We start from the raw sequence: 27,501 nt of genomic DNA on the forward strand, positions 1-27,501 counted from the left end.
CGTTGCGAATTTGTGACGTCAACATTCGTATCGCATTCGCATTCGCATTCGCAGGAAGTATGAACCGGGCTTTAGCCAGTTAAATACATTTTAGTTTGTCTTTTGAAAGAACTGATTTCCAACCTCTAAACCATAACAATCAAAGTGTCACCTTTGATACTCGGAGCTTGGTGGACATTGCATGTCGTGGCTTCAAATTGGGGGATAACTTCGTGGGGAAGGGGGTGGAAGTAGTATAAGGGCAAAACCACTCTTAAAGACAGTGGACACTAATGGTAATTGTCAAAGACCAGTCTTCTCACATGGTGTATCTCAACATATGCATAAAATAACGACAATGTGAAAATTTGAGCTCAATCGGTCGTCAAAGTTGCGAGATAATAATGAAAGAAAAAAACACCCTTGTCACACGAAGTTGTGTGCATTCATATGCTTGATTTCGAGACCTCAAATTCTAAACTTGAGGTCTTGAAATCAAATTCGGGGAAAATGACTTCTTTCTCGAAAACTATGTCACTTCAGAGGGAGCCGTTTCTCACAATGTTTTATACTACCAACTTCTCCCCAATACTCGTAACCAAGTAAGGTTTTATGCTAATAATTATTTTGAGTAATTACCAATAGTGTCCACTGCAAAACTCTGAAAGTTGAATCAAATTTTTTTTTCACCTAACACTGTATCTAACTATACATTTTACTACATTTTACTTTAAGCTATCAAAATATAAGCAAATGTTGGGGAGCTTCAAAGCCATTGGACACTTTCGGTACAGAAAAATAAATAAAACAGAGTTACAAATAATTTACAGGGTTTACAGAAGGTAATGCTGAAAGACTTCTCTTGAAATATTCTTCAATGAAATGCTTTACTTTTTGAGAAAACATTAAAACAGTATCAATTCTCGATAGCGAGAATTACAGATTTATTTTAAACACATGTCATGACACGGCAAAACGTGCGGTTTTTCCATTATTTTCTCCCGACTCTGATGACCGATTGAGCCTAAATTTTCACAGGTTTGTTATTTTATATATAAGTTGTGATACACGAAGTGTGGGTCTTGGACAATACTGTTTACCGAAAGTGTCCAATGGCTTTAATGCTATTTTCTGGACTTGGACGCTATTCCAGATGGAAATATTTCTCTAGATATAAATATTTCTCTGGAGGATTGGTACAGTTATGAGATTCATAATCTAATTGGTATAAATAAGTGAAAGCAAAGCCTTACTCTATGGTATAAGTAGGGCTTAGGCTCACATTGTTATTCTACTGTGTTCACACAAATCGTGGGTAAAACAACTGACTTTAAACAACTAAATAAGGATTTTCCAAAAAACAGGGTTAAAATTTTTTTGTAATAATAATAATAAATAAATAAATAAATAAACAATTATCTGCAGACAAACAAACAAAAATCCAGGTTCACACAAAAATATAAAAACTTTTTAGTCTTAATATTTAAAAAAGATTAACACACAATGAACCAACTGCAATATTGAAATTTAATTAAGTTTGTTCCCAGCGTGGTAAACCTTGGGTGGTAAATTCAAGTTATCTGTCCCTAATTCCAAGCTATACCCACACACAAAAATCATTTTGTAATTTACCCAATCACCTTGCCATTCATGCATGGCACCAACAGGATTTCATTTCCTCTTTTGAGAAGAAGAAAAAAGGTAAAAAGGGACTGATATTAACAAAAAACATAGCAATAATAATTCCTGTTCGATAAATATAGCTGAGTTGTTCAACCCTACCCACAAAAAAAAGTTTAGTAGTTTACCCAATTAACTTGCCAGTCATGCATGAAACAAACAGAAAACCATTTCCTCTTTTCAGAAGAAGAAAAAAATTGATACTAAAAACATAATAATTCCTGTTCAATTAGTATGGCTGAGTTGTTCTTACTCCCCCCCCCCATGGTAGTAAAAACAACAAAAAAACAAAACCCAGACAGATACAGATCAGTGATCGCACATATAAAAGTAAAAGTTGTAACTCTTGAATTAGTCCCATCTATCCCAACTTCCAAAAGCCTACCAGAAAATCCCACCAACTCCATGATTGAAATCATCAACGCGTGACTGTAAGAGTAATTATAATTTATGATGCGTCGCGTGCACGCAAGATCTGGAATGAGAGTATTCTTTTTATGAGTTTTCAATTTTTTATATTTTTTATTATAGATGTCATGCGTCAGCACTTTCTTGCTTTCACACGCTTTAGTTACTCATTGAGGAGCAATTGTCTCTTTGGGTTATTATTTCTGACAAAATTTTGTGGGCTTTTTGGTGTGTGTCGTAAAAGTAAAAGCTTTTCCATAAAATTAAAAAAAAAAAATTACAAAAATTGCAGCAATCCTTAGCAACACTCAGTTGCTATTATTGCCACCACCCTCCCCCCAAAAATAATAATGATGAAAAATGAAAAGTTTATTACGAAATTTTGTGAACTAAGATTGCTCTCAGTCTGGGTTCTCAGTGTGCTTAGTTATGTTACAGACAGCAAACACTCATACGCATTTCTGAATGAATGTGTATGGCACACTATTTCAAAAAATTTGCTTGTTGGGATGTTGCTGTACCCTGTTTTTACACTAACAATACATCAGATTATTTTACAAACAAAAATATTGAATGGCATAAGGAGAACACTAAGAAGGGGCTTGTTTTAGAGAAATACAAAATGGAAACTACATTTTCAATTGGCCATTTATCCTAGTTTCTCCATATAGCCTGAACATCTGACGTCACACTTCGAGGCTTGTGAACAACGCCAGAGACCGGCCTCAAGCCGGCGTGTACATGCACCTTTGACCTACATTCATTTCACATAGAGATACGCGGTCAAATTCTATGGCGGCTGTTTGGGCATCTATAGAAAGCTAGCTCATTTATCCAATGATATCCAATCACTGGATCTGAGTAGCAGGTACCTGTCTTTATCCTTGCTGAAAAAGACAGGGGCCCAGTCTAGTTTCTCCACTGCCTTTAAAAGTATCACCAAATAAACACTACCACAATTCGGTTTATAGGATGTGATGGGAAAACTTGACAACTGTCATGGCCGAGCGGTTTAGAGCACCGGATTCAAACTCTGGTCTTTCTAAACAGAGTGTGGGTTCGAGTGCCATCAGTCGTGACACCTGTGTCCTTAAGCAAGACACTTAACCATGGTGCTTCGTCCCTCGGGTGGGACATTAAAGCCATTGGACCCTTTCGGTACAGAAAAAAAAAAAAAAGTTCACAGATTTACAAATAATTTACAGGGTTTACAGAAGGTAATGGTGAAAGACTTCTCTTGAAATATTAGTCCATGAAATGCTTTACTTTTTAAGAAAACGGTAAAACAATATAAATTCTCGTTAATGAGAATTACGGATTTGTTATAAACACATGTCATGACACGGCGAAACGCGCGAAAACAGGAGTGGGTTTTCCCGTTATTTTCTCCCGACTCCGATGTCCGATTGAGCCTAAATTTCCACAGGATTGTTATTTTATATATAAGTTGTGATACACGAAGTGTGGGACTTGGACAATACTGTTTACCGAAAGTGTCCAATGGCTTTAAGCCATTGGTCCTGTGTGTTGTGTACGTATACGCACGTAAAAGAACCAAGTGCACTTATCGAAAAGAGAAAGGGTTCGCCCCGGTGTTCATGGTTTGTTTAGCAGCATATTGCGCCATGAACTTTGTAAACCATTACAAGGTGCTACATACAGGATTTAAGGTCTCATAATTCAATCGTAGTTCCACATACCATGCAGGAAATACTGTATGTTACGGCGCCAGGGGCGTCACTGAGTGACGGATATGCACGCTATTATAAGAAGCCAGTATTATTATTATTAATTTAATTTTCCAAAAAAACCTAAGATGTCCTTGCCCTTCAGGCTTGGTCTGTTTCTAGTGACACTCATTTTGGGTAATTTCATGGACAATTTCAAACCACACAACAAATGTTTTTCGATCTTTCAGCCATGAAGCAGACCTTCAAAGTGTGGGCCTGCAGAAAGGATTTAAAAAAAAACTCTTCCACACAATCATAACTGATCCAGGCCTTATCCTCTACGTGTGACACCCTGCCCCTGGGTTATTATTATGAGGTCGTTTCAGCTATTATTCAATACGCAAATGTTGTTGGGGAAACCTTTGTACACGTTGACCGTGTGAGGAACTAAGCCAAACAGCGATGAGCTGCTTGGTTGCTTGCTTCCAAAATGATTAAAGGCAGTGGACACTTAGCATAAAACTTACATGGTAACAATATTGGAGAGCTGTTGATGGTATGAAGCATTGTGAGAAACGGCTCCCTCTGAAGTGACGTAGTTTTTGAGAAAGAAATAACTTTCCACAAATTTGATTTCGAGACCTCAGAATTAGATTTTGAGGTCTCGAAATCAAGCATCTGAAAGCACAAAACTTTGTGTGACAAGGGTATTTTTTCTTTCATTATTATCTCGCAACTTCGTCGACCAATTGAGCTCAAATTTTCACAGGTTTGTTGTTTTATGCTTATGTTGAGATACACCAAGTGAGAAGACTGGTCTTCGACAATTACCAAAGGTGCCTTTAAATCACAACATTGACTTATAATAGTGATCACCCGAGTCTAACGTCGTCATCGCCATAGAAAGATGGCTATTACAGGTGTATTTAAGTTGTGTGTTTGTTTGTTACACGATGACTAGATGCTCTGTCTATGAAGTGAGTTCCTTCTATAATGGTAAACTTTCCCCCTGAGAAGAACCAACTCACGATTATTATAAAAAGTTTCCTGTCGAATGACTTTTAAAGGGACTGGACACCTTTGGTAATTGTCAAAGACCAGTATTCTCACTTGATGTATCCTAACATATATAAGTTTAAAACAACCAATCTGTGAAAATTTTGACTAATTGGTCATTGAAATTGGAAGAGAATAATGAAAGAAAAAGCGCCCTTGTTGCACAAATTTGTGTGCTTTCAGATGCCTTAAAAGAGGCTTCATGCCTGAAGTCTTTTATTAGATTCAAATATTTGAGTGAGAAATTACCTCTTTCTCAAAAACTATGTTACTTCAGAGGGAGCCGCTTCTCACAATGTTTCATACCATACACTATCAACAGCTCTCTGTTGCTTGATCACAAGTAAGTTTTTATGCTAAATAACTATTTTGAGTAATAACCAATAGCGTCCAGTGCCTTTAAAAAGATCACTGACAGAAAAGAAGGAAAGGAGACAAAAACTAGTAGTGTAACGATTCCGGCAATGTCAGAGCCTGTTGATGAGTCCATCTGGAATTTCAACAAGCTTTCAAAAGTTAAAGAGATTTCCTTCCTTTGGCTGAACCGGTCTCCTCGGCCCAATCAATTTAATAAGTCGTCATCTCTCTCTGTCTCCTCGCTCAGCTCCGGAAGTTATTCCGGTATGTTAATGCCATCAAAATGAATACTTGTTATGGATAAAACAAATTTTGCCCGGTTGAAATGTTCAATACTGACAATGCCAATCTGGATTATTTCCGGAACGATCCGGTGGAATTCCCAAGCCAGTCTCGTTCTCTTTATTTTATTACCCTCTCGCCCTTCTTCTTTTTCTGATTCTTTTTCTCAACCCACCACCCCACTTCCCCTCAACATGAATGAGACAGATTGTTGTGTTTATTCCATTTCCACCGAGTGTCATTTGGTAAACAACTAGTTATGTATTGAATAATAGAAAAACCTGGTGAAATCCATTATTTGTGTTATTCTAAAAAAGGTTTTGATGATCGCCTGTTGGTGTGTCAGTCACTCTTTCATTTTTTTAACAGGTTTCTAAGCACTGGTCTACACAGAGCCCATCAAGACATAAAAACACTCCGCAGTTTAGCTCGAAAAATGTGTAATCTGTGTTGGTGTTTTAGTCAACTCTTTGAAGTTATTTAGTTCCTCTGTTACATGCCAATGTGTTGTGTTTTATGGTTTGGTCTGTGAATTTTTTAATTTTTTCTTCTTGTTTATCTATATTAATTTAATCTAATTTTAAGATTGTAAATTTATTCCGTTATTTTAATGCACATCCGACAGTGCAGGCGACAAGAACGCGATGAATGAGGAAATGTTCTTTTTGTGCTATTTTGTACTGTATTTGATAGTTTCAGTCTGAAAGCTCTCTGACTTTCAAACTCCTCAATAAATATAGATATTTCAAGCCAAAAATAGTCAAATCCAAGGGCCTCACAAATCATTGTTGCTTTCCTTGACAGCCACCAACAAAAAAAGACCAGTAGAAATGTGCACAAAATACTTTACAAAACATGAACTGCGTTACATTGTTTTCACTCCAACGTAATAACCACACTTTAAGACTTTTCCACATGATGTGTGAGGTGTGTCTAAATAAAAAACTTCAGGATAGAAATTAATTTACTCATCCCCAAAACAGTGATCTGCCTACGATTGAGTGCATGGGTAACAGAAGTTGAACTATCTACGGTTGCATTTACAAAACACAATGTACTGCTCAAGCTTATGAAGCACTCTTAAAATCTAAAGAGTTGGATCCAACACTTGCATGAGTTCGGTGAGTGACTACACTTTGAAAGTGTTGGATCCAGCGCTTTGTTTGTTAAAATCTAGCATTTTAAATTTTTAATCCAACGCAAAAAGGGTGTTAAATTCAACAATTTTAGTGTTATTTCAACATTTCTCAAAAAAAATTCCTTTTAATTGTTGGATCAAATTTTTAAACGTTAAACAGACACTTAAATTGTTGACCGAATACTTTAAAATGCTGGATTTAACATATAAAATGCTGGATTCAACACTTTCAAAGGGTAATCACTCAACGAACTCATGCAACTGTTGGATTCGACTCTTAAGTGTTTAGAGTGAGGTTAAGATGGTTTTAGCGTTGTGCTGGGGTGGAGGATGAAAAGAAATCTTACCCTAAAACCTGAATGTTGTGCTGCAGCCAGGAGAATGTCATTGTGAACTTGGATGTGAAGCCCAGACAAGTCAATCTGTAAAACAAAAATCAAACATTCAATAAAATTATCCAATAAAATCAGTTTGGTAGTATGAAGGTAACAGACTTCAGGCAAGATCTGTAGTTTAGCAGACTAAAGAAAGGTGAGCAGAAGAACCTTAGTTCCTACAATTTAAAGGAACACGTTGCCTTGGATCGGATGAGTTGATCTTTTAAAAGCGTTTGTAACCGTTTGTCATAAAATACACATGGTTAAAAAGATGTTTTAAAAGTAGAATACAATGATCCACACAAATTTGCCTCTAAATTGCGTGGTTTTCCTTTTACCTTGCGAAACTAACACGGTCGGCCATTTATGGATGGCCGACTGTGTTAGTCGACAAGGTAAAAGGAAAACCGTGCAATTTCGAGGCATTTTTGTGTGGATCATTGTATCTTACTTTTACAATATCTTTCTACCCTTATGCATTTTATAACAAACGGTTAAAAACGCTTTTTAAAGACCAACTCGACCAATCCAAGGCAACGTGTTCCTTTAAGTGCTTCTTTCATACCATAATCACCAGTAATCACTGTAAACAGTTACAGTAAACAACTTAAATTTACCGTTTGTACTTATTGCACGGCCACAATCTTCAGTAACAACTTTCCATCAAATATATGGTATACTTTTACTCCCAAAGTTGTAAAATGTTTCAGTGCAAATTTACGTTCAAATTTATGAGTAGTGATTTTCTTGAAGTCAACGGCACTTTATTGGAATAAACCCTAATATTAAAGTGTGATAATGTCTCTTTTAAAATAGAGAGCACACTTCCATTCAGGTATTGTTGAATTTGGTGTATCATAAATTTAATGGTAGTTTCTGACAGCTAAATCACCATAAAATTACAGGATTTCTTTTAAACAGCATTTTTTTATTTCACTTGACCCAAATGCTTGAAGGTCAAACGTCTCACAAAAAAAAAAAAAAAAGCCATTTATGTGGTCAGTGTATACTCCCCTGAAAGAATCCGCAACAAAACCCAACAAAATACAAGGCATTGAAAACTGACCCACTGGCGGATAAGACCTCAGGCCTAGACCCAAGACCAATCAGTCTAGGATGATCAATCAATAATCTAGGCTAATATGACATAGGATCAACCAAGTATTTTTGATATTTTTTGTTATGAACAAGCCAAAAATCCATCAATCTATAATGAACAATACAAAATTGGTACTGTAATTTCCTTCCTCCATGATTTGTCCAATCAAAGTTAAAATGCAATCATCAACATTCTCCAATAACACCCAATCAGCTTAAATAAGTGGGGAAAATCAATTTTATTCAATCACTTTTATCATTCAATCAATCAATCTGGGACACACTTTCTGCCTTGTTAAGAGCCGACACCCGGCTCTATTATGAGTTTTTGTTTACACAGTGTAGGGCCTACCCAAAAGAATTACTTAATATCCTAAACCACCAGCAAAGCCACAGAAAACCTACAAACAATAAATTAATTAATCAATCAATTATCAGTCAATTAGCAATCAATCAATAAGCAATCAATAAGCAAACAACTTCAAGCAAAGCAATACTAGAAATACCAGCAGCTTCACCAACATTTCTGAAACTAAAACTATTCTACCAAACAATCCACTGTCAGATTTTAAAATGGAAATCTGATGTTCTGAATCATAATTCCAAACCCATTTCATCATTTCTAAATAACAAATTGCTTTACAACAGAAATAAAAGAACAGGGAGAGGTTTCTTTATAAATAAATTTTAAAAATGACCGCCTGCAACAAATACAAGTCTGTTTTCACATTGCAAGGGTTTACAAGGTGCTACGGCGCATACAGCAGCCACAGCCAGGAACACCGGGGCGAACCCCTTCTCTTTTCAAAAAGTGCACTGGATTCTTTTACATGCATTACACAACACATGGGACCAACGGCTTTACGTCCCATCCGAAGGACGAAGCAATGGTGAAGTGTCTTGCTTAAGGACACAAGTGTCACGGCTGGGGATTCGAACCCACACTCTGCTGATTAGAAACACCAGAGTTTGAATTTGGTGCTCTTAACCGCTCGGCCACGACACTTCCACGCACCACAGCACCTTGTAAGCTGTCACTTGGTGTTATGTATATGTAAACACACAGCTCAGTTGGTAGAGTGCTACACGTTTATCCGGAAGTCTTTGGTTCAAATCCCGTTCTAATAAATTAGTCCAAGTTCAATCCCAAATCATTAAAATAAATGGGTCTCATGTTTTCGAGCAAATCTATAGAAAAAATAATGAGTGCTTTGAGATGCAGAAACCTAGCCGTAGCCGTAGCCGTAGCCAGTAATTTGGACACTGCAGCCTAAGGCTGTGTCTGAATTGGCAGCTCCAGCTCCGGCTATGGCTGTTGCCAAGGCTGTTGCTAAGGATGTGTTACATATATCTCAGCGTATGATCGTGTGGAATCTAGCTGTAGCCAGCGCTGTAGCCGCCAATTCGGACTTGGCCTTGCTGCCAAACCAATAGTTACTGCATGGGAACAAGACAAAAATAGCTGCCGTCTAAAAAAGATTCTTGGGAAAAGATTCCTCACAATTACTTTTTTTTCTAGTGTCCTCGAGAGTTCAGGTTGCAGTTATTAATATCCAGCCCTCGTTCCTCGTTTCGGAAAGCAAAATGAATAGATCAATGATGAATAAATCACTTTAGGAATCCATATGTCTGGCGTTAACTGGAGCATGATGTAAAAGAGACGGCCTTTTTCCCATTAGAAAAAAATTAATATCCGATTTGTTTCTGCTGTGGGCCCGGCTCATTAAATTCATGGAAGAAACCTGTGACTAATTTTGCAAAATGCTAAAGGAGGAAAGTGCATGTACTTTTTGAATTTATTTTTTAAATCGAACCATACTCTTCTTATAGCGGCAGTAGTATATGTTTTTTGGTTTAAAAAACCCAAGGATGCCTCAAAAGTGAACCAACTTAATTACTGTAGCTCGCAAATCTGAGGAAACCTGTTAACAAGGGTGTTTGCTATGAACCAGAAACACCAGGGTAACCCTTTATACTCTTCTTGATAATTTTTTCAGGATTCTTTTACATGCGCTACCAATCCTAGAACACGGGACCAACAACTTAATGTCCCATCCAAAGGACAAAGAACTTGATGGCAAAGCATCTTGCCGACGGACGACCAGGGCTCAATTTCATAGCGCTGCTAAGCACAAACATTTGCTTAGCATGAAATTTCTTCCTTGAGAAAAACAGGATTACCACCAGAATTCCAGGTGATTTTCAGGACAAGCAAACAACAGCTGCATACCAGTGTAAGAACCAACATGCAACAACTGGAGTTTGGTTGGTAATCCTGTTTTTATCAAGGAAGAAATTTCATGCTAAGCAAATTTTTGTGCTTAGCAGCGCTATGAAATTGGGCCCAGGACTCGAACACAAACTCTGCTGCAGAAACACAAGAGATTGAGCCGGTGCTCTTAACCGCTCGGCCACGACATCACTTTGCTAAGTCAGAGGATACAGGATGCTGCCCACAGGGAAGCTTAAGTGACACATCCCACACCCCCACCCAACCCACATCCCCTCTGGGTTGTAAATCAAGCTTTAAAGTTGGCAATCAGGACTTTTTCTTTATATAAGTGTTGCAAGTAAGATTTGAATTATGTCTGGTACAAAAACTTGCTTAGTCACAAGTTATTGCTTTAAAGATGCTATGTCAGATTTTTTGCCCCAATCATAAAAAAATTGATCTTTTTTAGTGAATTGTAATTCAAAGAGTATCACCCGCAAGTTTAACTTTTACTTTTAATGGTCAGGAACCATGACAAAAATTTAAAACGTTTCTTATAAAACACATAAGAATTGGTCACGTGATATATTGTCGGGATCCCGACAAAAACTAATTTTGAGTCTTTATTTCACTGCTACTAATAATTGGCGGACTTTTCCGAGCAATGGCTCAAATGAAAGCTTGTAACTTTCTTGACCCCCATCAAAATATCTATTGAATTTTAAATCAAAATTTTTGGGTCAAATCAGCCAAAAAATCTGACATAGTATCTTTAAATTTGAATTCCTCAGTCATCTTGCACGCACATCACGCGGCGATTTTGGGAGTCAACTGATGATCAGGTACACATGTAGGACAGAAAACCCAATACATGAAGTGCCCTGGCGGGATTTGAACCATGGTCCCCCAGAGGTGGAAGGCAAGGAAAGATACCACTAAAATGCCCACTCAACCTATCAATGAGCAATACTGTAACAATTGTCACTCACTTCTCCAGCATCAAACGTGACACTTTCCATCCAGGGGTCGATTTCACATAGAGTTTGGTTAGGACTAGTCCTAGGAACTATTAGGAGTTTGAGGCTAGTTCTAAGTTAGGAGGAGTAAAGGCCGAGTCACACTGTAGTGATAACGAGAACGATAACGATCACAACGCAAAGAGAACGCATTCTATTGGTTGAATTGCTCCCCGCAGAATACGCACACGTTCATTCAACCAATGGAATGCGTTCTCTTTGCGTCGTTATTGTTATCGTTCTCGTTATCGCTGCAGTGGGACCCGGCCTTAACAGCTGAGTTGCTGTAGTTTTTGAGAAATGAGTACAACAATTTCACAAAAATAATTTTCGTCTCAGTGAGACTCTCCTGAAAACGTTGCTCTGTGACTTTCACTTTTTTTCTCAAAAACTTGACGGCAAATGAGATTGAAGTTTCAACAGGCGAATTATATTACAAACATCTTTATTTCACAGTGAGTAGGGATTCATGCCATGGCCAACAAAACGTACCAAAACCCTTTAATTACAAGCTAAAGTAGTAGTCCCAGCCAATATCTCTACCTTCCGCCCAGTTAGTAGTTAAAAAGCAGGACAGTTCATTTCAGAACTGAGAAGTCTCCCAAACAATCCAATAAATCTACTCTGCTGGTAGTAAAACATATAAGGCAGTTCTCTAAAGAGCAAACTTTACCTGGCAAGTAGATACACACATGGTGTTAAGGCAACCCAAATACATAAAGTCTGAATTCAGATAAAAGTCTGAACTATGTCATCCCTAGAACAAACCACTGGCTATGCAGCAACAACAAAACCGTGAATCCAGATTAGAAGTGACTCCGATTATGGCTGTATGAGATGGTCAGTGCCTCATCAGTTTGAATGGTTAGAGATCTGTGGTGCCACAGTTTCTAGCAGACTGGGAGTCTTTTAATTACCACTGGCACCCTCTCTGTCGACCCTGTTTACATCAAAGAGACTCCCCAGGAAATACTGAATGAAGCATTCCTAAATATTTCCTTTGACCAATGTCTCTGTAAAACTGTCTGGAAGAGATCATCAGCTCAAGGCGGAATTGTGAGAAATGCTCTGGAAAATTATTATCTCCTGAAGGGAATGTACACTAAAAGATTCCACTAAAAGAGTTCTACTAAACAGTCCTGTCTCATAACTGGATTGTTAAAATAAATTTCTTAAAGATCAATCTCTTAATCGCTTCCACCTACTACAACCCCCCCCCCCTTCTCCCCCCTTCTCCCTCCCGCATGGAGAAATAATACTCAAAATAATTGTTAGCATAAAAAAATTACTTGGTAACGAGCAACGGAGAGCTGTTGATAATAAAACATTGTGAGATATGGCTCCTTCTGAAGGAATGTAGTTTTTGAGAAAGAAGTAATTTCTGAGTTTCTCACTAAAATATTTGAATTGAATTCGAGACCTCACAGTCAGCTGAGGTCACTCTTGAACTCAAGCATCTGAAAGCACACAACTTGTGCGACAAGGGTGTTTTTTCTTCCACTATTTTCTTGCAACTTCGACGACCAATTGAACTCAAATTTTCACAGGTTTGTTATTTTTTAGAGTGAACAGACTGGTCTTATGGCAAATGCCAAAGGTGTCCAGTGCCTTTAAGTCTCCCAATTATGTCTCCAAACTAATTTGCTTTTATTTAAATGACAATGGTTGCAAGTACAAATCTAGCTTGTAAATAATGTGAGAGACAAGTCTATGAAGTATGGGGCCACTAGAGCAAGATAGCACGAATGAACAAATGAAAACTGAGAATAAGAGTAAGAACAATTTTGAAGGAGAATTTGGGAGAGCTTTCTAGAGGTGGTGCAGGTCTAGATTTAGATGTCACAGTGGTAAAACAAAAGCTTCAAATCTGCTTGTCGAACAACATCCATGCTCAGAATTCCTTTCTATTTGGCAGAGGGTTTAGCCATAGACAGAGCAAGGTCTGTTCCTTCCTCTCTGGTTCAACCAATGCATTGAAAACTTGTAGTAAAAAGGTGACTTTTCCCATTTTAGAGGGAGCCCCTTGAAAACCACAATCGTTTGAGCAAACAGTGACTGGACACTAATTGGCCCTATTGCTTGACCAGTCTGGACTGAGGGTCTAGCAGCCCTGCTGGTCAGTAGACATTGCTCCCCCATCAAATTCGTCCCAGACTGGACACTATGGAGACCTCCTCGGTAACCACAGATAAAAAGCCCCTATTGCCTAGTGATGCATAATTGACCAAGGTTCTATGGTTACAGGTGTCTAGCAATTAAGTTGTCCCCACAAACTTAAAGGCACTGGACACTATTGGTAATTACTCAAAATCATTGTAAGTAACACTTACTTGGTAACGAGCAATGGAGAGCTGTTGATAGTATAAAACATTGTGAAACACGGCTCCCCCCGAAGTAACGTTGTTTTCTCACTAAAATGTTTTGAATAATTTGAAACCTCAGCTGAGGTCTCGAATACAAGCATCTGTAAGCACACAACTTGTGCAACAAGGGTGTTTTTTCTTCCATTATTCTCTTGCACCTTCGACGACCTATTGAGTTCATATTTTCACAGATTTGTTATTTTATGCATATGTTGAGATACACCAATACGTGAGAGGACTTGTCTTTGACAACTACCAAAGGTGTCCAGTGTCTTTAAAGAGGAGGGAAACCTCTTGTCTCTGCTGTAACCCACAAATGAGAAGCAGACTCATGAAGGAGGACCACGGTGTCTCAAGTTATGACCCCCCTCGGCACTCTAGGGTTCCCCTTCTCAGCAGGGTGAAAGTTTTTAAAGGGATAACAGATCATTGGTTTTTACTTCATTTCATCATTCCCTTCGTTGGGTTTGTAGTAAACACAATATTATAAGACCTAGCTGTGAAAATTGTGTCAAATTTATATGTGTTTTTTTTTTTTTTTTTTTTAAAGGCACAAAGGCACTGGACTAATTCGGTACCGTAATATTGTCAAAGACCAATATTCTCTTGGTGTATTCCAACATATATGCATAAGATAACAAACCTGTGAAAATATAGGCCACATTTGTCATTTAATGTGTAAGCAAACAATGAAAGAAAAAACACCCTTTGGCAAATTTGTGTCCTTTCTGATGCCTAATAAAAGGCTTCAGGCTTGAATTCTTTTAATATTTGAGTGAGAAACAGGTTTGTTACTCACAATGTTTTATACTATCAACAGCTCTCCATTGCTCATTACCAAGTAAGTTTTTACGCTAAATATTATTTTGATTAAATACCGACAGTGTCCATTGCCTTTAAAATGGTAACAGAAAATTGTTTTTGGGAAAAGTGTCATTCATTTTATCGTTCCCATCCTTGAGTTTTCAATAAACACAATACGACTGAGCTTTGAAAATCTTTGTACAATTAGATTTTTGTTTAAATGCAAGCTTGCCCCAAACAAGGCTAAACAGGCTACTCTTGTTAAGGAGCTATACAAAAAGAAATATATTCAAGATGAAAATAACTCAGGGGAGCTGAAGGTAGGAATTGATATTCCTCTTCAAACAGTCTAGATTGTAGGATGGAGGGAAACATGCAACAGGCAAGGAGTTCCAAAGAGATGCAGTAGTGGAATAAAGCTGCTGGAATAGCTCTTTGGTCTACATCTCACCAAAGCAAGAGTTTATTGAACAAGTGATATCTTGTCTGCGCTTTGGGAGTAAAGTGTTTATGGGGTCAAAATTTGTTCAACATTTTCCTGACTAACAGTATTCTCTCGAGAATGCACAACTGGCACAAACTGTTTAACAAGTGACCTCCTGAATTGATGAAACTAATTTCACTTCATTTCATTTCATTTATTGATTCTGCTCGTGAAGCCAAGGACTCTCAGAAAAGCGAACATAATCGCTGTACTCGCCCAGAACCCAATGGAGAGAAGACAAGGAAGAAAGTTTCAGTTGGCAGAAAACCTCAGAGAATTATTCCAAGAAATAAATATGCAGCCAGCGGGACTGAAAAACCTTTTCACATAGTGCCCCAAGTGGGATTCGAACCAGGGTCCCAGAGGTTGATGGACCAGGCTAGACACCACTACGCAAATTTTATCAACCCTGTAACTTTTTATATTGTATAATTATATTTTTATCGTTGGCAGGGGTCTGGTTTTACACATCTTTTGATGACAGTTTTTATACTTTTGTTTTAACCTTGACAGCCCCTATACAACTTGTAACTATTGTGTATGTCTAAAAATTTAAAATAAAAAATAAAATAAATAAACTTCACCTTTAACATGTTTCTCAAACAACAGTTGTCACATTTAATTTGAAGGAAATCCAGCGGTGTTTCATGACTGAAATTAAATGGTTGCCCATCGGGGAGCCAATTATGATTATTAGTATTAATTTACCGGCGGGAAATGAAATAATTAAATAACTGTTCAGATCAAGGTGAGGAGGTATAATGGATACTTATTTACGCTGGAAAAGCAGTTATTGCAATTTTCATAAATAAGTTTGATGATATGTTTTTTTCTTCTTAGGTTCAATGAAAGTCAACCCCCCCCCAAAAAAAAAAGGCAATAAATATGTCATTTTCTTAAACTCATTAAAAGAAAATCTAACAAATTATATTCAATCAGATGGCAATAATTGGATGCGGGGCTAATTTTTTTATTTAAAATTTCCCCCACATTTTCATTTTCCAAGCAGAAGGGTCTCCCACTATGCTGCAAAGGGCAACGTAAAGGTATAAATTGTGATTTCTAACTATACAAAAAATAACCTTTTAAACCAGAAAGTTTTTCACGGTAACCTGGTTTAGATTTCACAAAGCACATACTCGTTTTTAGATGAGTTAGGAAGTTAACTATAAATTGTAAACTTCCGGGGAGGAGCATTGGCTCTGAAAAGAGCCGTTATGGTCTCTTTAAATTATTAGTTAGAGTAATTATTAAAGTGACATCCCACTTTGCTTAACAGTTAAGATTGATACACAACTAAGAACAATCTTAGCTCTTCGTGATATCTAGCCTTATATACCAACACCATGTCTTCTTATACACATTTCCTACTGTAAACCTTAAGATTTTATTTTGATGAAGCAAATTTTTTATAGTACGCAAATACAAACAAAATATGAACATTAAAAAAATCCCTTCCAAAGTACAAACTGTCATTCACCGTTTTCTTGAAAACATAACCACCCAATCTGCTGAGATTTGCACAACACCAGTTTGCTAGTTTGCTGAAAAACACTAGAGTTTCGCAATAAATAACCCCTCCAAAACCCAACAATGCATCATACCCGTTAAGCAAGCGTTGTCATTCTAACATATACAGCCCCGGCCAGAAAAGAATGCGTCTCTACTCTGGCATGACATGGGCCCGTAATAATAGGCTAGCTGTATAACAATCCCTGCAGCCCAAATGCCTGTCCATCAACGTTTTTACATAATTATGGCAGTTGATGTAAACACCATGGCCAACCATGACCCAAACCCATGAAGGTTACGTGGTATTTTGGTCAACATAACATCTTTCTGGAATCGAGCCAGCTCCGTGTTGTATAGATGTTTTTTGCAGATCCGCGGGAGAAAATCCCCTACTTTCCTAACCTATATCTGACAATATCCGGTCCAAAAAAAAAAAACTCACTAAATCTACTGAAAAAGAAGTTTAGTTTTTTGGGAATGATTGATGTTAAGTAGATCAATGTATAAGAGTGTCAATGTGGATTCAATCTACTACATCGAGGGTGAGAATTCGACCTCAAATCTTGCCCTAAAATGCCTTGGAATTCAGCAAGTTGAGAGATGTTTTGAAGTGGCCAGTGAGATAAGATGCTTTACCCGTTATGTGAGTGTTGGTGTCATTGCCATCCATAGGGGTGCCTGATTGGAGCACCTCATTGGGAGATGAGGGCACCAGTTGGGGTTAGAGTATACCCTCATTGGACCAGATTGAGCCCAGTTTAAGCAAGCATTGCTGTCTGAGTAGGTGTCATTGTTGCCTGAGGGTTCCCCTATTCAAGAGGACCATTGGGGACAAGGTTCCAATCTGTGTAAAAGTAAATCCCAGTTGGATAGATGTTACTTTTGCCCGATTGGGAACCACTAATATCCTCATTGGGAGATAAAGTTCCTATCAGAGTAAAAGTAAACCAAGTTGGGTAGGCGTCAATGTCGCTCGATTGGGGACCACTATCATAAGATCATCAATCGGAGACAAGGTTCAAATCAGGGTAAAAATAAATCCCAGTTTGGCAGGTGTCTTCGTTGACTAGTTGCGGACCACTGGTATCTTCTTTGGGAAGGTTTCAATTAGGGCAAAAGTAAATCCCAATTGGGTACATGTTACTTTTGCCTGATTGGGGACCACTATAATATCCGCATAAGGAGACGAGGTTCCAATCAGGGTCAAAAGCATATCCCAGTTGGGTAGATGTCTCTTCTGTTGCCCGATTGATCCGAGCACTAATATCCTCATGGGGAGACAAGCAACCTCGTTCCCAGGGGTGATAGATCTCACCACGCCATTTTTTCCCAGCACGCCTTGCTCGATCATAACCCCTGGAATTGGCAAATTTAAATGTGCTATATGCTAGCACATTTAAATGAGCCATACATGAGCGTATATATTCAATCTGTTCTACGCGCGCACGCATGTCTTTCGTCTTAAAAAAATGTTTTTGTTTTTAAAAAACGTGTTCATGTCATAAAAAACGCAGGCGTGATCAACATGCAAATATCTTAAAACTACGCGCGCACGCACTTGACATCTAATGCATAACCATTCCTGAGCCAATCAGCGTTGTTTCCCATTGCATCCCTCCCAGGGGTTAGTGACGAGAGGTATCGATACGGCGCGCTGCCCATGGCAGTGAAGCTGGGGGACAAGGTTGTCAGTAAATCCCATTTGGGTAAATATCATTGTTGCCCGATTGGGGACCACTATAATATCCTCATAAAGGAGACAAAGGCCGTGTCCGAATTGGCGACTTCGGCTACAGCTACGGCTAGGGCGCGCGCGTCTGCCATTCTTCAACACTGACAGACGCGCTGATCTAGCCGTAGCTGTAGCCAAAGTCGCTAATTCGGACACGGCCAAAGTTCTAATCAGAGTAAAAGTAAATCCAAGTTGGGTAGGTGTTACTGTCGCCTGATTAAGGACCACTAATATTCTCACTCAGAGAAAAAGTTCAAATCGGGTTGAAGTTTTATACCCAAATTTGGGTAGTTTAACCGACGAGGCCCTGTTAGCCTAATGAGGGCTCCCTCCATTCAATGTGTGGTGATAGGTGATACAGTCAGGGCCGACTTGGTTAGTACCAGATTCTCACGGGAATAAACCTACTTCCTGTGATGAAATCATGACCTACTGAAAAATAAAAAACTTCCTTCAACCATCAGTCAATAGTAATTGCTTCACTTGAACACATTCCAATATCAAGAACTATTGCTTTGTATGCCACATGAGTCATGACTATCACAATTTAAACATTGAGTTGTTTTGGAGAGCCACAGGAGTCAAACAAATGGTCAATTTTTTAAAGGAAAGTTTACTCAAAAATATCTTCTCACCAAGAGTGAATTGTAGATTATCTCATTTTAAATACTGAATTATCTATCAATTTAGAGAGCCACAGGAAATCAAACAGATTTTAGAGAAAATGTTACTCCAAAATCTCTTTTCACCAAGAGTGAATTGTACTTTTTTAGCAGACGCTCTTGGCCCTATTTCACAAAGCCTGTAAGCATAAAAACTTTCAAAGCACAGACAAATACTGCTTATAAACAGAAACTGGTTTCCAGCCAAAAACTTTTATAAAGTTTACATTGTTGCAACTATGCCAAATTTCATAAAACAAGCAGAAAAACTTGCTAAGTAACTTTCAATTCAATTCAAAAATCGTTTATTAAAACATGACTCGCAGTTAAAAAAAATGAATTGCACATGTCAACATCATAATATGTTAAAAAAATTACATCAAGTAGAAGTTAACAAAGAAAAGAACATCAAATTAGTATCACTTAGCAGAAACAGGTTACCACCAGCCAAAATTAAATTAAGTTTGCATTGTTTTAACTGGTGCCCCACCAGTTTTATACTTGACAAATAATTTGCTAAGCAGTGTTGTCTGCTTAACAGCTTTAAGAAATTGGGCCCTGAGCCTGTAAGCACAAAGCACAACTTTCTAAGCACGGACAAATCTTGCTTACCAGAAACTGGTTACTAACCAAAACTCCACAAAGTTTAAAATCGTGCAAAGAAATTTGCAAAGAAGGTTGCAAAGAAATTTGCTAAGCATATTTTCTCTTCAACAGCTTCGTGATATTGGCCCCTGTTGCCCCACTCATTTTATGCTTAGCAAAACAAAAAATTTGCTAAGCAGTATAAGAAATTTGCTAAGCAGTATTTTCTGCTTAACAGCTTTATGAAATTGGGCCCTGGCTTGGCAGATGTCAAACGGTGATTTAGACCTTGGGTCTCAGCCTTCCTCTTCCCATGGTCAAACCCTCCCTGTACTATCACAGCCCCACAAAGCAAAGAGCACAAGGAAGGGATCAAACCTGTTTTGACAGGGGAAAGTGGTATTCCTTGCCCATGGGTGTTCCTTTTATCACTCAGGGTCTGTGTACAGCTAGAAAACATCGCAGAAATTAAAGGCAAAACATACCCTTGGTTTTCAAACCAAGTATAAATGTAGGCGTAATACAATAAAACCATGGAGGTAAGAAACTAACATGTGGAAAATAATTTCAAAAGGGGGTTGCATTTTTTTGATTTATCAGAGAAAATCAGGAGCAAAATTATTCACGCAGGAAAATAATCCCAAAAATAGAATTACACCATCTGAGAAATAACGCTTCTCAGATTAAAAATTGGGGGCATAAAAACTTATATATTTTTTCTTTTACATATCGCCACATTACCTCAAACTGAAATGATTCTCAAAAAGCTTTATACTATCGAAAGCTGTGGGCATCTAACCAAGAGTTTTTACAGCCATTAATTTCAAGAGCGATTACTAAACGCATACCTTCCCTTTAAGAGGGCCAACCCCCCCCCCCCCCCCAAATCATCATCAGACAGGCAGACAGGTGAGCAAAACCCACAGTGATGGATAAACTTGCTTGGGGGCAGCTTGAGATTTTTTTCTCCTTCCTTTTTTTTCTAAGGCAAGCCGAAAAAGATGGTCCACAAGATTTGAAAACCACAGGGAGACATTCGTACTAGTATAAATCTTGAACAAGTGGCTAGACGTTTCAAGTGTGGAATGAGAGATATAAGTTCGTTGGCCCCTAAACAAATCTATGATACCATTCTTAAGCACAGTTCTATTTTGACAGGTTAAAGGGATTGTAGACTTTGGGTAATTGGAATCCACTGTTTGTTTCAATCCTATCTAAATAGTTGTAGAATACCATAAACTAACCTATATTCATAAATACCCCAGACAGTTTCGCTACTCCTATTGGTTGAGAGCACGTCATGTGGCGTTGTTTAAACGGCTGATAAAGACACAGCTAGAGCTGTTTAAGATCAGCTGGCTTCGCGTGTTGGGCACGCAAGCTGTGTACTCCAACTTAACTTACGCGGAACGCAATTCATAGCTATTAGTAACATCGCGTAATGTGTGTGCACACGCGCATATTCACACCACCACCCGACGCACACACAACATATTTTTGGCAAAAGATTTTGAAAATTGCTAATGTATGCCAATTTAAATTACACGGAATGCAATTCATAGCTATTATTAACAGCGCGTAAAATGTTACACGCGTGTATACACACCGACCGACGCGCAAAAACATTTTTACCAAAGATTTTGAAAATTTGCAGCAAACTTCGAAAAAATTCGCAAATGAAACAGTGTCACACTGTCTAAACATGTTAAATTATGTCGCTTTTAACATTAGGGCATTTATGAACGGGAATAAAAGAGTCGGCTCGGGCCTTTATCACACGGCCACGACCCTGCCGATTTAAACGGCCGTTTAAGAACTCGTCGCCTACTCTTTTATTCCCTTATTAAAACTCATTTCAAAAAGTGGTAGCGTTTTTGAGGTATCTCTTTTACCATAACCACTGTTATGGGGTTCTTGGTTTGGAGTATGTTGGTTTGGTTGGAATCGCTTCTTTGAAACACTCTAATCTAAGAAACTGGTGGTTACATGAAATTAATTACAAATACACTTTTAAAATAACCAAAGATAACATTTGAGCAGTTTCTTGAAAATATGAATAGTATGAGCGTCAATGATGTAATTTTGAAGAGTGTCCCATTCTACAGTCATAAAAAAGAATCAATTTTCACTGTGAATTATTGCCAAGATTCCAGATGACAAAATTTTTTTGACAACAAAAATTCATCTTCAAAAGTTACTTCAAAATAATACATGCACTTAAACCCATTGGTGCTGCTGCCCTTTTCACACCCTCCTCGAAAGAGAAAATTTCTGTCAACAAGCGATAACACTTAGGCCTACACATGTATAAAGAAACACCAACAGATATTTCTGGGGACTATTTTCACTACCTCCACGACTTGTTCTATTTACACTAAAAAAGGGCAGAATTGTTTAAATATTAAATGTTTCACATATTTGTATGAGGGGGGAACTGAGGGGGGTCCATGGTGTGCCATTTTAGGGGGGTTGAACTTCTCACTCACAGGGTAAGCACTTTATGGTGCAATCAGGGCCCAATTTCATAGAGCTGCTAAGCATGAAAATTTGCTTAGCATGAAATTTCTTCCTTGATAAACCCATGATTACCAACTAAATTTCCACATTATTTTCAAGATAAGCAAACAACAGCTGAATACCAGTAACGAGCAATATGCAACTAATGGAAATTTGATTGGTAGTCCTGTTTTTATCAAGGAAGAAATGTCATGCTAAGTAAATTTGTGTGCTTAGCAGCTCTATGAAATTGGGCCCAGAGGCCAGGTGTACTGGACCAAGTGATAGCAGAAGAGTGTCTTGACAGGTTTCTCCCTCGGTATTCTGGGACTACAAGGGGGGAGACCAGAGTCCAGTGATTGACAGCTCACTCCACCTTCATGAAGGGTACAGCTGGGGCCGTGGTGCAGCGGGAGGAGCAAGGGGTGTGCTTTAGGCCCTGTGGTGTCTTCATGAGGGGTGTGCTCGAAGCCCGTGGACTCTTCCTAAAAGGAGGGCTCTAAGCTCATGAAGTCTTCCTAAAGGGAGGGCTCTAAGCCCATGCAGTCTTCCTCCAGACAGGGGTGGGGGTATTATTAATAAGTGACCATGTGGGTTTCTAGGAAGGAGATTGCCAAACAACATCACTTTCATATTTTCAACCAAAATAACCCACAAAAGTGTGAATTCAAATAACAACAATAATAATAATAGTGGCTTCTTATATAGCCACATATCCGTTACTCAGTGGCGATCAATGTGCTTACAAAAACAGTATTTTCCTGCAAGGTATGTGGGACTACGTTTGAATTATGAGACTTACTCCTGTTTATACATAGCAGCATGTAATGGTTTACAAGGTGCTGTGCTGCAATATGCTGCCAATCAAACCAGGAACACTAGGGCGAACCCCTACTCTTTTTGATAAGTGCACTGGGTTCTTTTACCTACGTTACACAACACACGGGACCAACAGCTTTATGTCCCATCCGGAGGACAAAGCATCATGGTTTTAAGTTAAGTATCTTGCTTAAAGGCAGTGGACACTATTGGTAACTGTCAAAGACTAGCCTTCACAGTTGGTGTATCTCAACATATGCATAAAATAACAAACCTGTGAAAATTTGAGCTCAATCGGTCATCAAAGTTGCAAGATAATAATGAAAGAAAAAACACCCTTGTCACACGAAGTTGTGTGCGTTTAGATGGTTGATTTCGAGACCTCAAGTTCTAAACTTGAGGTCTCAAAATCAAATTTGTGGAAAATTACTTCTTTCTCCAAAACTATGGCACTTCAGAGGGAGCTGTTTCTCACAATGTTTTATACCACAAACCTCTCCCCATTACTTGTCACCAAGAAAGGTTTTATGCCAACAATTATTTTGAGTAATTACCAATGGTGACCACTGCCTTTAAAGACACATATGTCACGACTGGGACTCGAACCCACACTCTGCTAATCAAAAACACCAGAGCTTGAGTCTGGTGCTCTTAACTGCAAGGTCATGACACGCCACAAGAGGGCCAAATGAAGAGAAATAAAGATCTTTTTTTTTTTTAGTCGGTCATTACCCAGCCTCTCCATGCTTAAGGAAAAAAAGCATAGTCTAGAGCATTGAGTGGTCCTTGCTTTATGTCTAGAGAGAGCTCACAAATTATGTTTCCTCAATCTTCAGAACACTGAACACAAGCACACATCCTTCTTTCATTCCTGCTCAATTCCCCAACGGTAAGTGGTACTTGATGCACTTGTGAACCCAATCTAGAGTGAAGCAAACTCTTTTACCCCTGATTTCTCTCACCTACCTACAGCTGTTGTCCATGCTTAACCAATGAATGTCAAACTGCTTCCCTCCCTTAAAGGTAGGGTCAGAGATTGGTTTTTGGTCATACATAGGAAAGAAAAAACAACATTTTTTTGTGATAGTTTCACCTGAATACAGCGTCTGTCTTACTGAGAAAACAGAAACAAAATTTCACTTTAAGAATGTTGAATCAATCCAAGTTAAAAGCAAGGGACACTATTGGTAATTACTCAAAATAATTATTAGCATAAAACTTTTCTTGGTAACGAGTAATGGGGAGAGGTTGATAGTATCAAACATTGTGAGAAACAGCTCCCTCTGAAGTAATGTAGTTTTCGAGAAAGAAGTAGTTTTCCACGAATTTGATTTCGAGACCTCAGATTTAGAATTTGAGGTCTCGAAATCAAGCATCTGAAAGCACACAACTCCGTGTGACAAGGGTGATTTTTTTCTTTTATTATTATCTCGCAACTTCGACGACCGATTGAGCTCAAATTTTCACAGGTTTGTTATTTTGTTTATATGTTGAGATACACCAAGTGAGGAGACTGGTCTTTGACAATTATCAATAGTGTCCACTGCCTTTAAGCGAGTTGACACTTAGTACAAAACCCATCTCTGGCCGCAGCATTCGCAAATGAACACCAGTCCTCAGAAAACTGAGAGACACTGCTTGCATGAATCAATTATCAGATTCAAATGTTTTAAAATCAAAAAATTACTTTGAAGGAAATCCTTTCTCAAAGTAGTTTATAATATCAACAGGTGCAGTGCCTCTCATCATGAAAGTTTTTATGGTCATCAATTTGTTAAGTAGTTTGCAATCTACCTCTACAGGCAAGAGACAATAATTAGTAACAATCAAAAATCTGTAAACTTGATACCAGTAGTCCTGAAGTATATTAAGAATGTGAGAAGATCATTTTTGGCAAAGCTAAGCACCATAAACCGTTATTCCATGGAATTGCATTTCTACTGCATTAATGGTAGACTTGTGGACAAGTCGTTAATGGTCCCACACGGCGAGATAGTCGAGTTGTGGCTGTGCTCTCGCGAGATCACTGCTCTCACGCACACTGCTGGTTGCCCGACTTCTTCTCCCCATTAACGGGACCGTAGACGTGAGAGCAGTAGTCTCGCAGGGCCAGCAGTCTTGCGAGAATACCGCAGGAATCGAGGGGAGAGTCGGAACGCTATCACCGCAACCGACATTTAACGACTTGTCCACAAGTCTACATTCATGGTTATTCATTAGGTGTTTTTGACAAAACGTGACTGCCTTGGTTCACTAGTTGGATAAACAACCATAAGATGAATTTACTTTCCAAAATCAGTACTGTTTTCCACCTATTTAATGCTAAGGTTCAAGAGAATTTTTAGGAGAAGTAGGGTCTACATTCATTCTTTCCACTCCTCAAGTTTTCAACAAACCTGTAACAAACCACGCGAAATGTTATCAAATTAAGAGGGTCATCTTTGTGAGAACAACAATGCATGATTATGTGTCAGCTTGGTCTGTGATTTGTGTACATTATCTGTTTGTGGTTATCTGGGTTAAGTACTTGTTCCTGTTTTAGTAATACTTGTTTGTGGAATCAGCTTGATTTCACAAAGCACTAAGCTTCATCTTAAGATGAGTTGTCGGTACCATAGTGAGTTTGCATCATGACATTGCTCTCAAAAACTTGATGACTAATAAAGCTGAGATTCAGAATATGACCAAAAACTTGACCTAAAAAAAAGGGTAACACTTTATGATCAATTTTGCTCTTTGTGAAATCTGACTTCGGGATTGGGAGGCTTTCCGGCCTAACCTTCCCTTTAAGATCTTGTGGTCTGCTTCGAACCCAGATCACATCCCTGTCACATTTTGTATCCTTCAGCATACAAAACCACAGTTAATTACATCAGCATGGGTAGCACACATTGTGGGAAGCTACCCCGACAATGTTAAGGTACCACGGCCACATCATCATGGTCACATACTCTTCCTGTCAAAGAGATCTCATTATAATCCCTAATTGCAACTGAGTTTGGGTTCGGGTGCGAATAATTAGTATCGAAACAACAGCTAATTGAATCTGAAGGGATTTTTTTATTTCTAACCATAACAGCAACAGATGTCTATAATTTGTTTGTTATTATGAAATGTTACCAGGAATGTGAAAAATTGGTGTGTGGTTGTTTTTCAACACCAACAAATTATAAAAAAAGTTCGCTTCCCGGAGTAGACTTTTAAGGCAACAAGGAGAGGGTGAAATTGTTTTTGTGAAATTGTTTTTATGCCAAAAACTTTCAATGAAAAATGGAAAGACTAATCAAAATTTCAAACTGGCACTCAATAAATATTCCGCAATAATAAAAAATAACGCTATATTTCTTTATTTACAGATACCTCTTCTTGTAATTGTTAATTTTTTATTTTAGCCACTTCGTCTCTTAACCAATTAATTCCCATCCAGTAGTTTTTCGAATTGGTGAACATAAAAACAATCCTGCAAATTTTAGTTCATTCCAGTCAGTTAAATACCGGAAAAAGTTGATGCATTCTTCTTACATGTGGCAAACCCGTATAAGAATTGAATTGAGTTTTGGGGAATTCTTTTGGCAAATTGTAGTTCTTCAGAGGAGAATATTTCTACCCAAAATTATCGGCCAGACGCTTTGACCCTAGCAGAGTCTTTCACGAAGGCTTGAAGCATTTATACCATGTCTTTTGTTGGTAAGCAGTTTGCAACAGCTTATTCTATTTTTGGGGGAATATTTCTTAGAAGAATTGGTACCTTAAAAAAAAACATACTTGAGTATAAAACTTGTAAAAATATGTATTTATGTGTTTTCATTTGCTTTCCAACATCAAGCCTTAACTCAGTTACATTTTCATGAAACTCTTCTGAGCATAAACTCACACCAGAAGTTCCTTAATAGTCTTAAAGAGCTCCTTAGCAGGGGCAAGAAGAAAATCTTTATATATTGGGTTTGGGGTAACACCATGTGTGTATCTACTTGCCAGGTAGAGTTTGTTTTTCGAGAACTGTCTTGCTTTATTCTACTACCGCGGAGTAGATGTTCGGGGGTTCGGGAGACTTCTCAGTTCTGAAAAGAACTGTCCTGCTTTTAACTATTACCAGGGCGAATGGTATAAAAAATAGGCTGGGACTACTACTTTAGCTTATAGGATTGTGATTAACTGTACTACCGCGGAGTCAGTTCTTAAACTTGTCTCAACGTCTCAAGAAAATCTTTAAGACGGAGTCACATCATGGCTAGATTACATTGGCAGATTCTGCTTAAGACAGTAGCATCCTCTCTTATACTCCTTTACCGCCCCCCCCCCCCCTTGAGAAGTTAGCTGAATGGAAAATCCAGAACAAACCGACCCAGGCGTCCGACTAAAAAATGAAAATATTGTTCAACATTCTTCCTTCATTGGATCAATTCCTTATACTTTCAAGGACGGATCACTTTGCAGCAAATGTTGTTACCAGACCTATCACCATTCATTAAATATTGTTAAGTCCGTTTCTCGGCCCAAGGGCACTGATGGAAATTTCTCATTTTGATGAGACTTAATCATTGCATGATAGATTGACCCTTGTAGAGTCCTGAGGAACCTTTTTTGCAAACTTTGTACCCGAGCCCAGTCCTTTTTGTATAAAGACAAAGGTATATTAAATGGACACTATTGATAATTGTCAAAGACCAGTGTTCTCACTTGGAGTATCTCAACATATGCATAAAATATCAAACCTGTGAAAATTTGAGCGCAATCGGTCATCAAAGTTGCGAGATAATAATGAAAGAAA

General features: G+C 38.3%; 1 protein-coding gene across 2 annotated transcripts in view; it reads right to left on the reverse strand.

Moving 5' to 3' along the window:
* Window positions 1–27,501, reverse strand: part of LOC139936729 (nucleoside diphosphate-linked moiety X motif 6-like) — a 106,002-nt gene that overhangs the window by 35,257 nt on the left and 43,244 nt on the right. For both annotated transcript variants that reach the window (XM_071931623.1, XM_071931624.1), the window contains exon 2: window positions 6,918–6,992. In XM_071931623.1, the coding sequence (XP_071787724.1) occupies window positions 6,918–6,992 (75 nt within the window). The remainder of the gene's footprint in view (window positions 1–6,917; window positions 6,993–27,501) is intronic.

Source organism: Asterias amurensis, chromosome 4 (assembly GCF_032118995.1).
Source record: "Asterias amurensis chromosome 4, ASM3211899v1".
Lineage (NCBI taxonomy): Eukaryota > Metazoa > Echinodermata > Asteroidea > Forcipulatida > Asteriidae > Asterias > Asterias amurensis.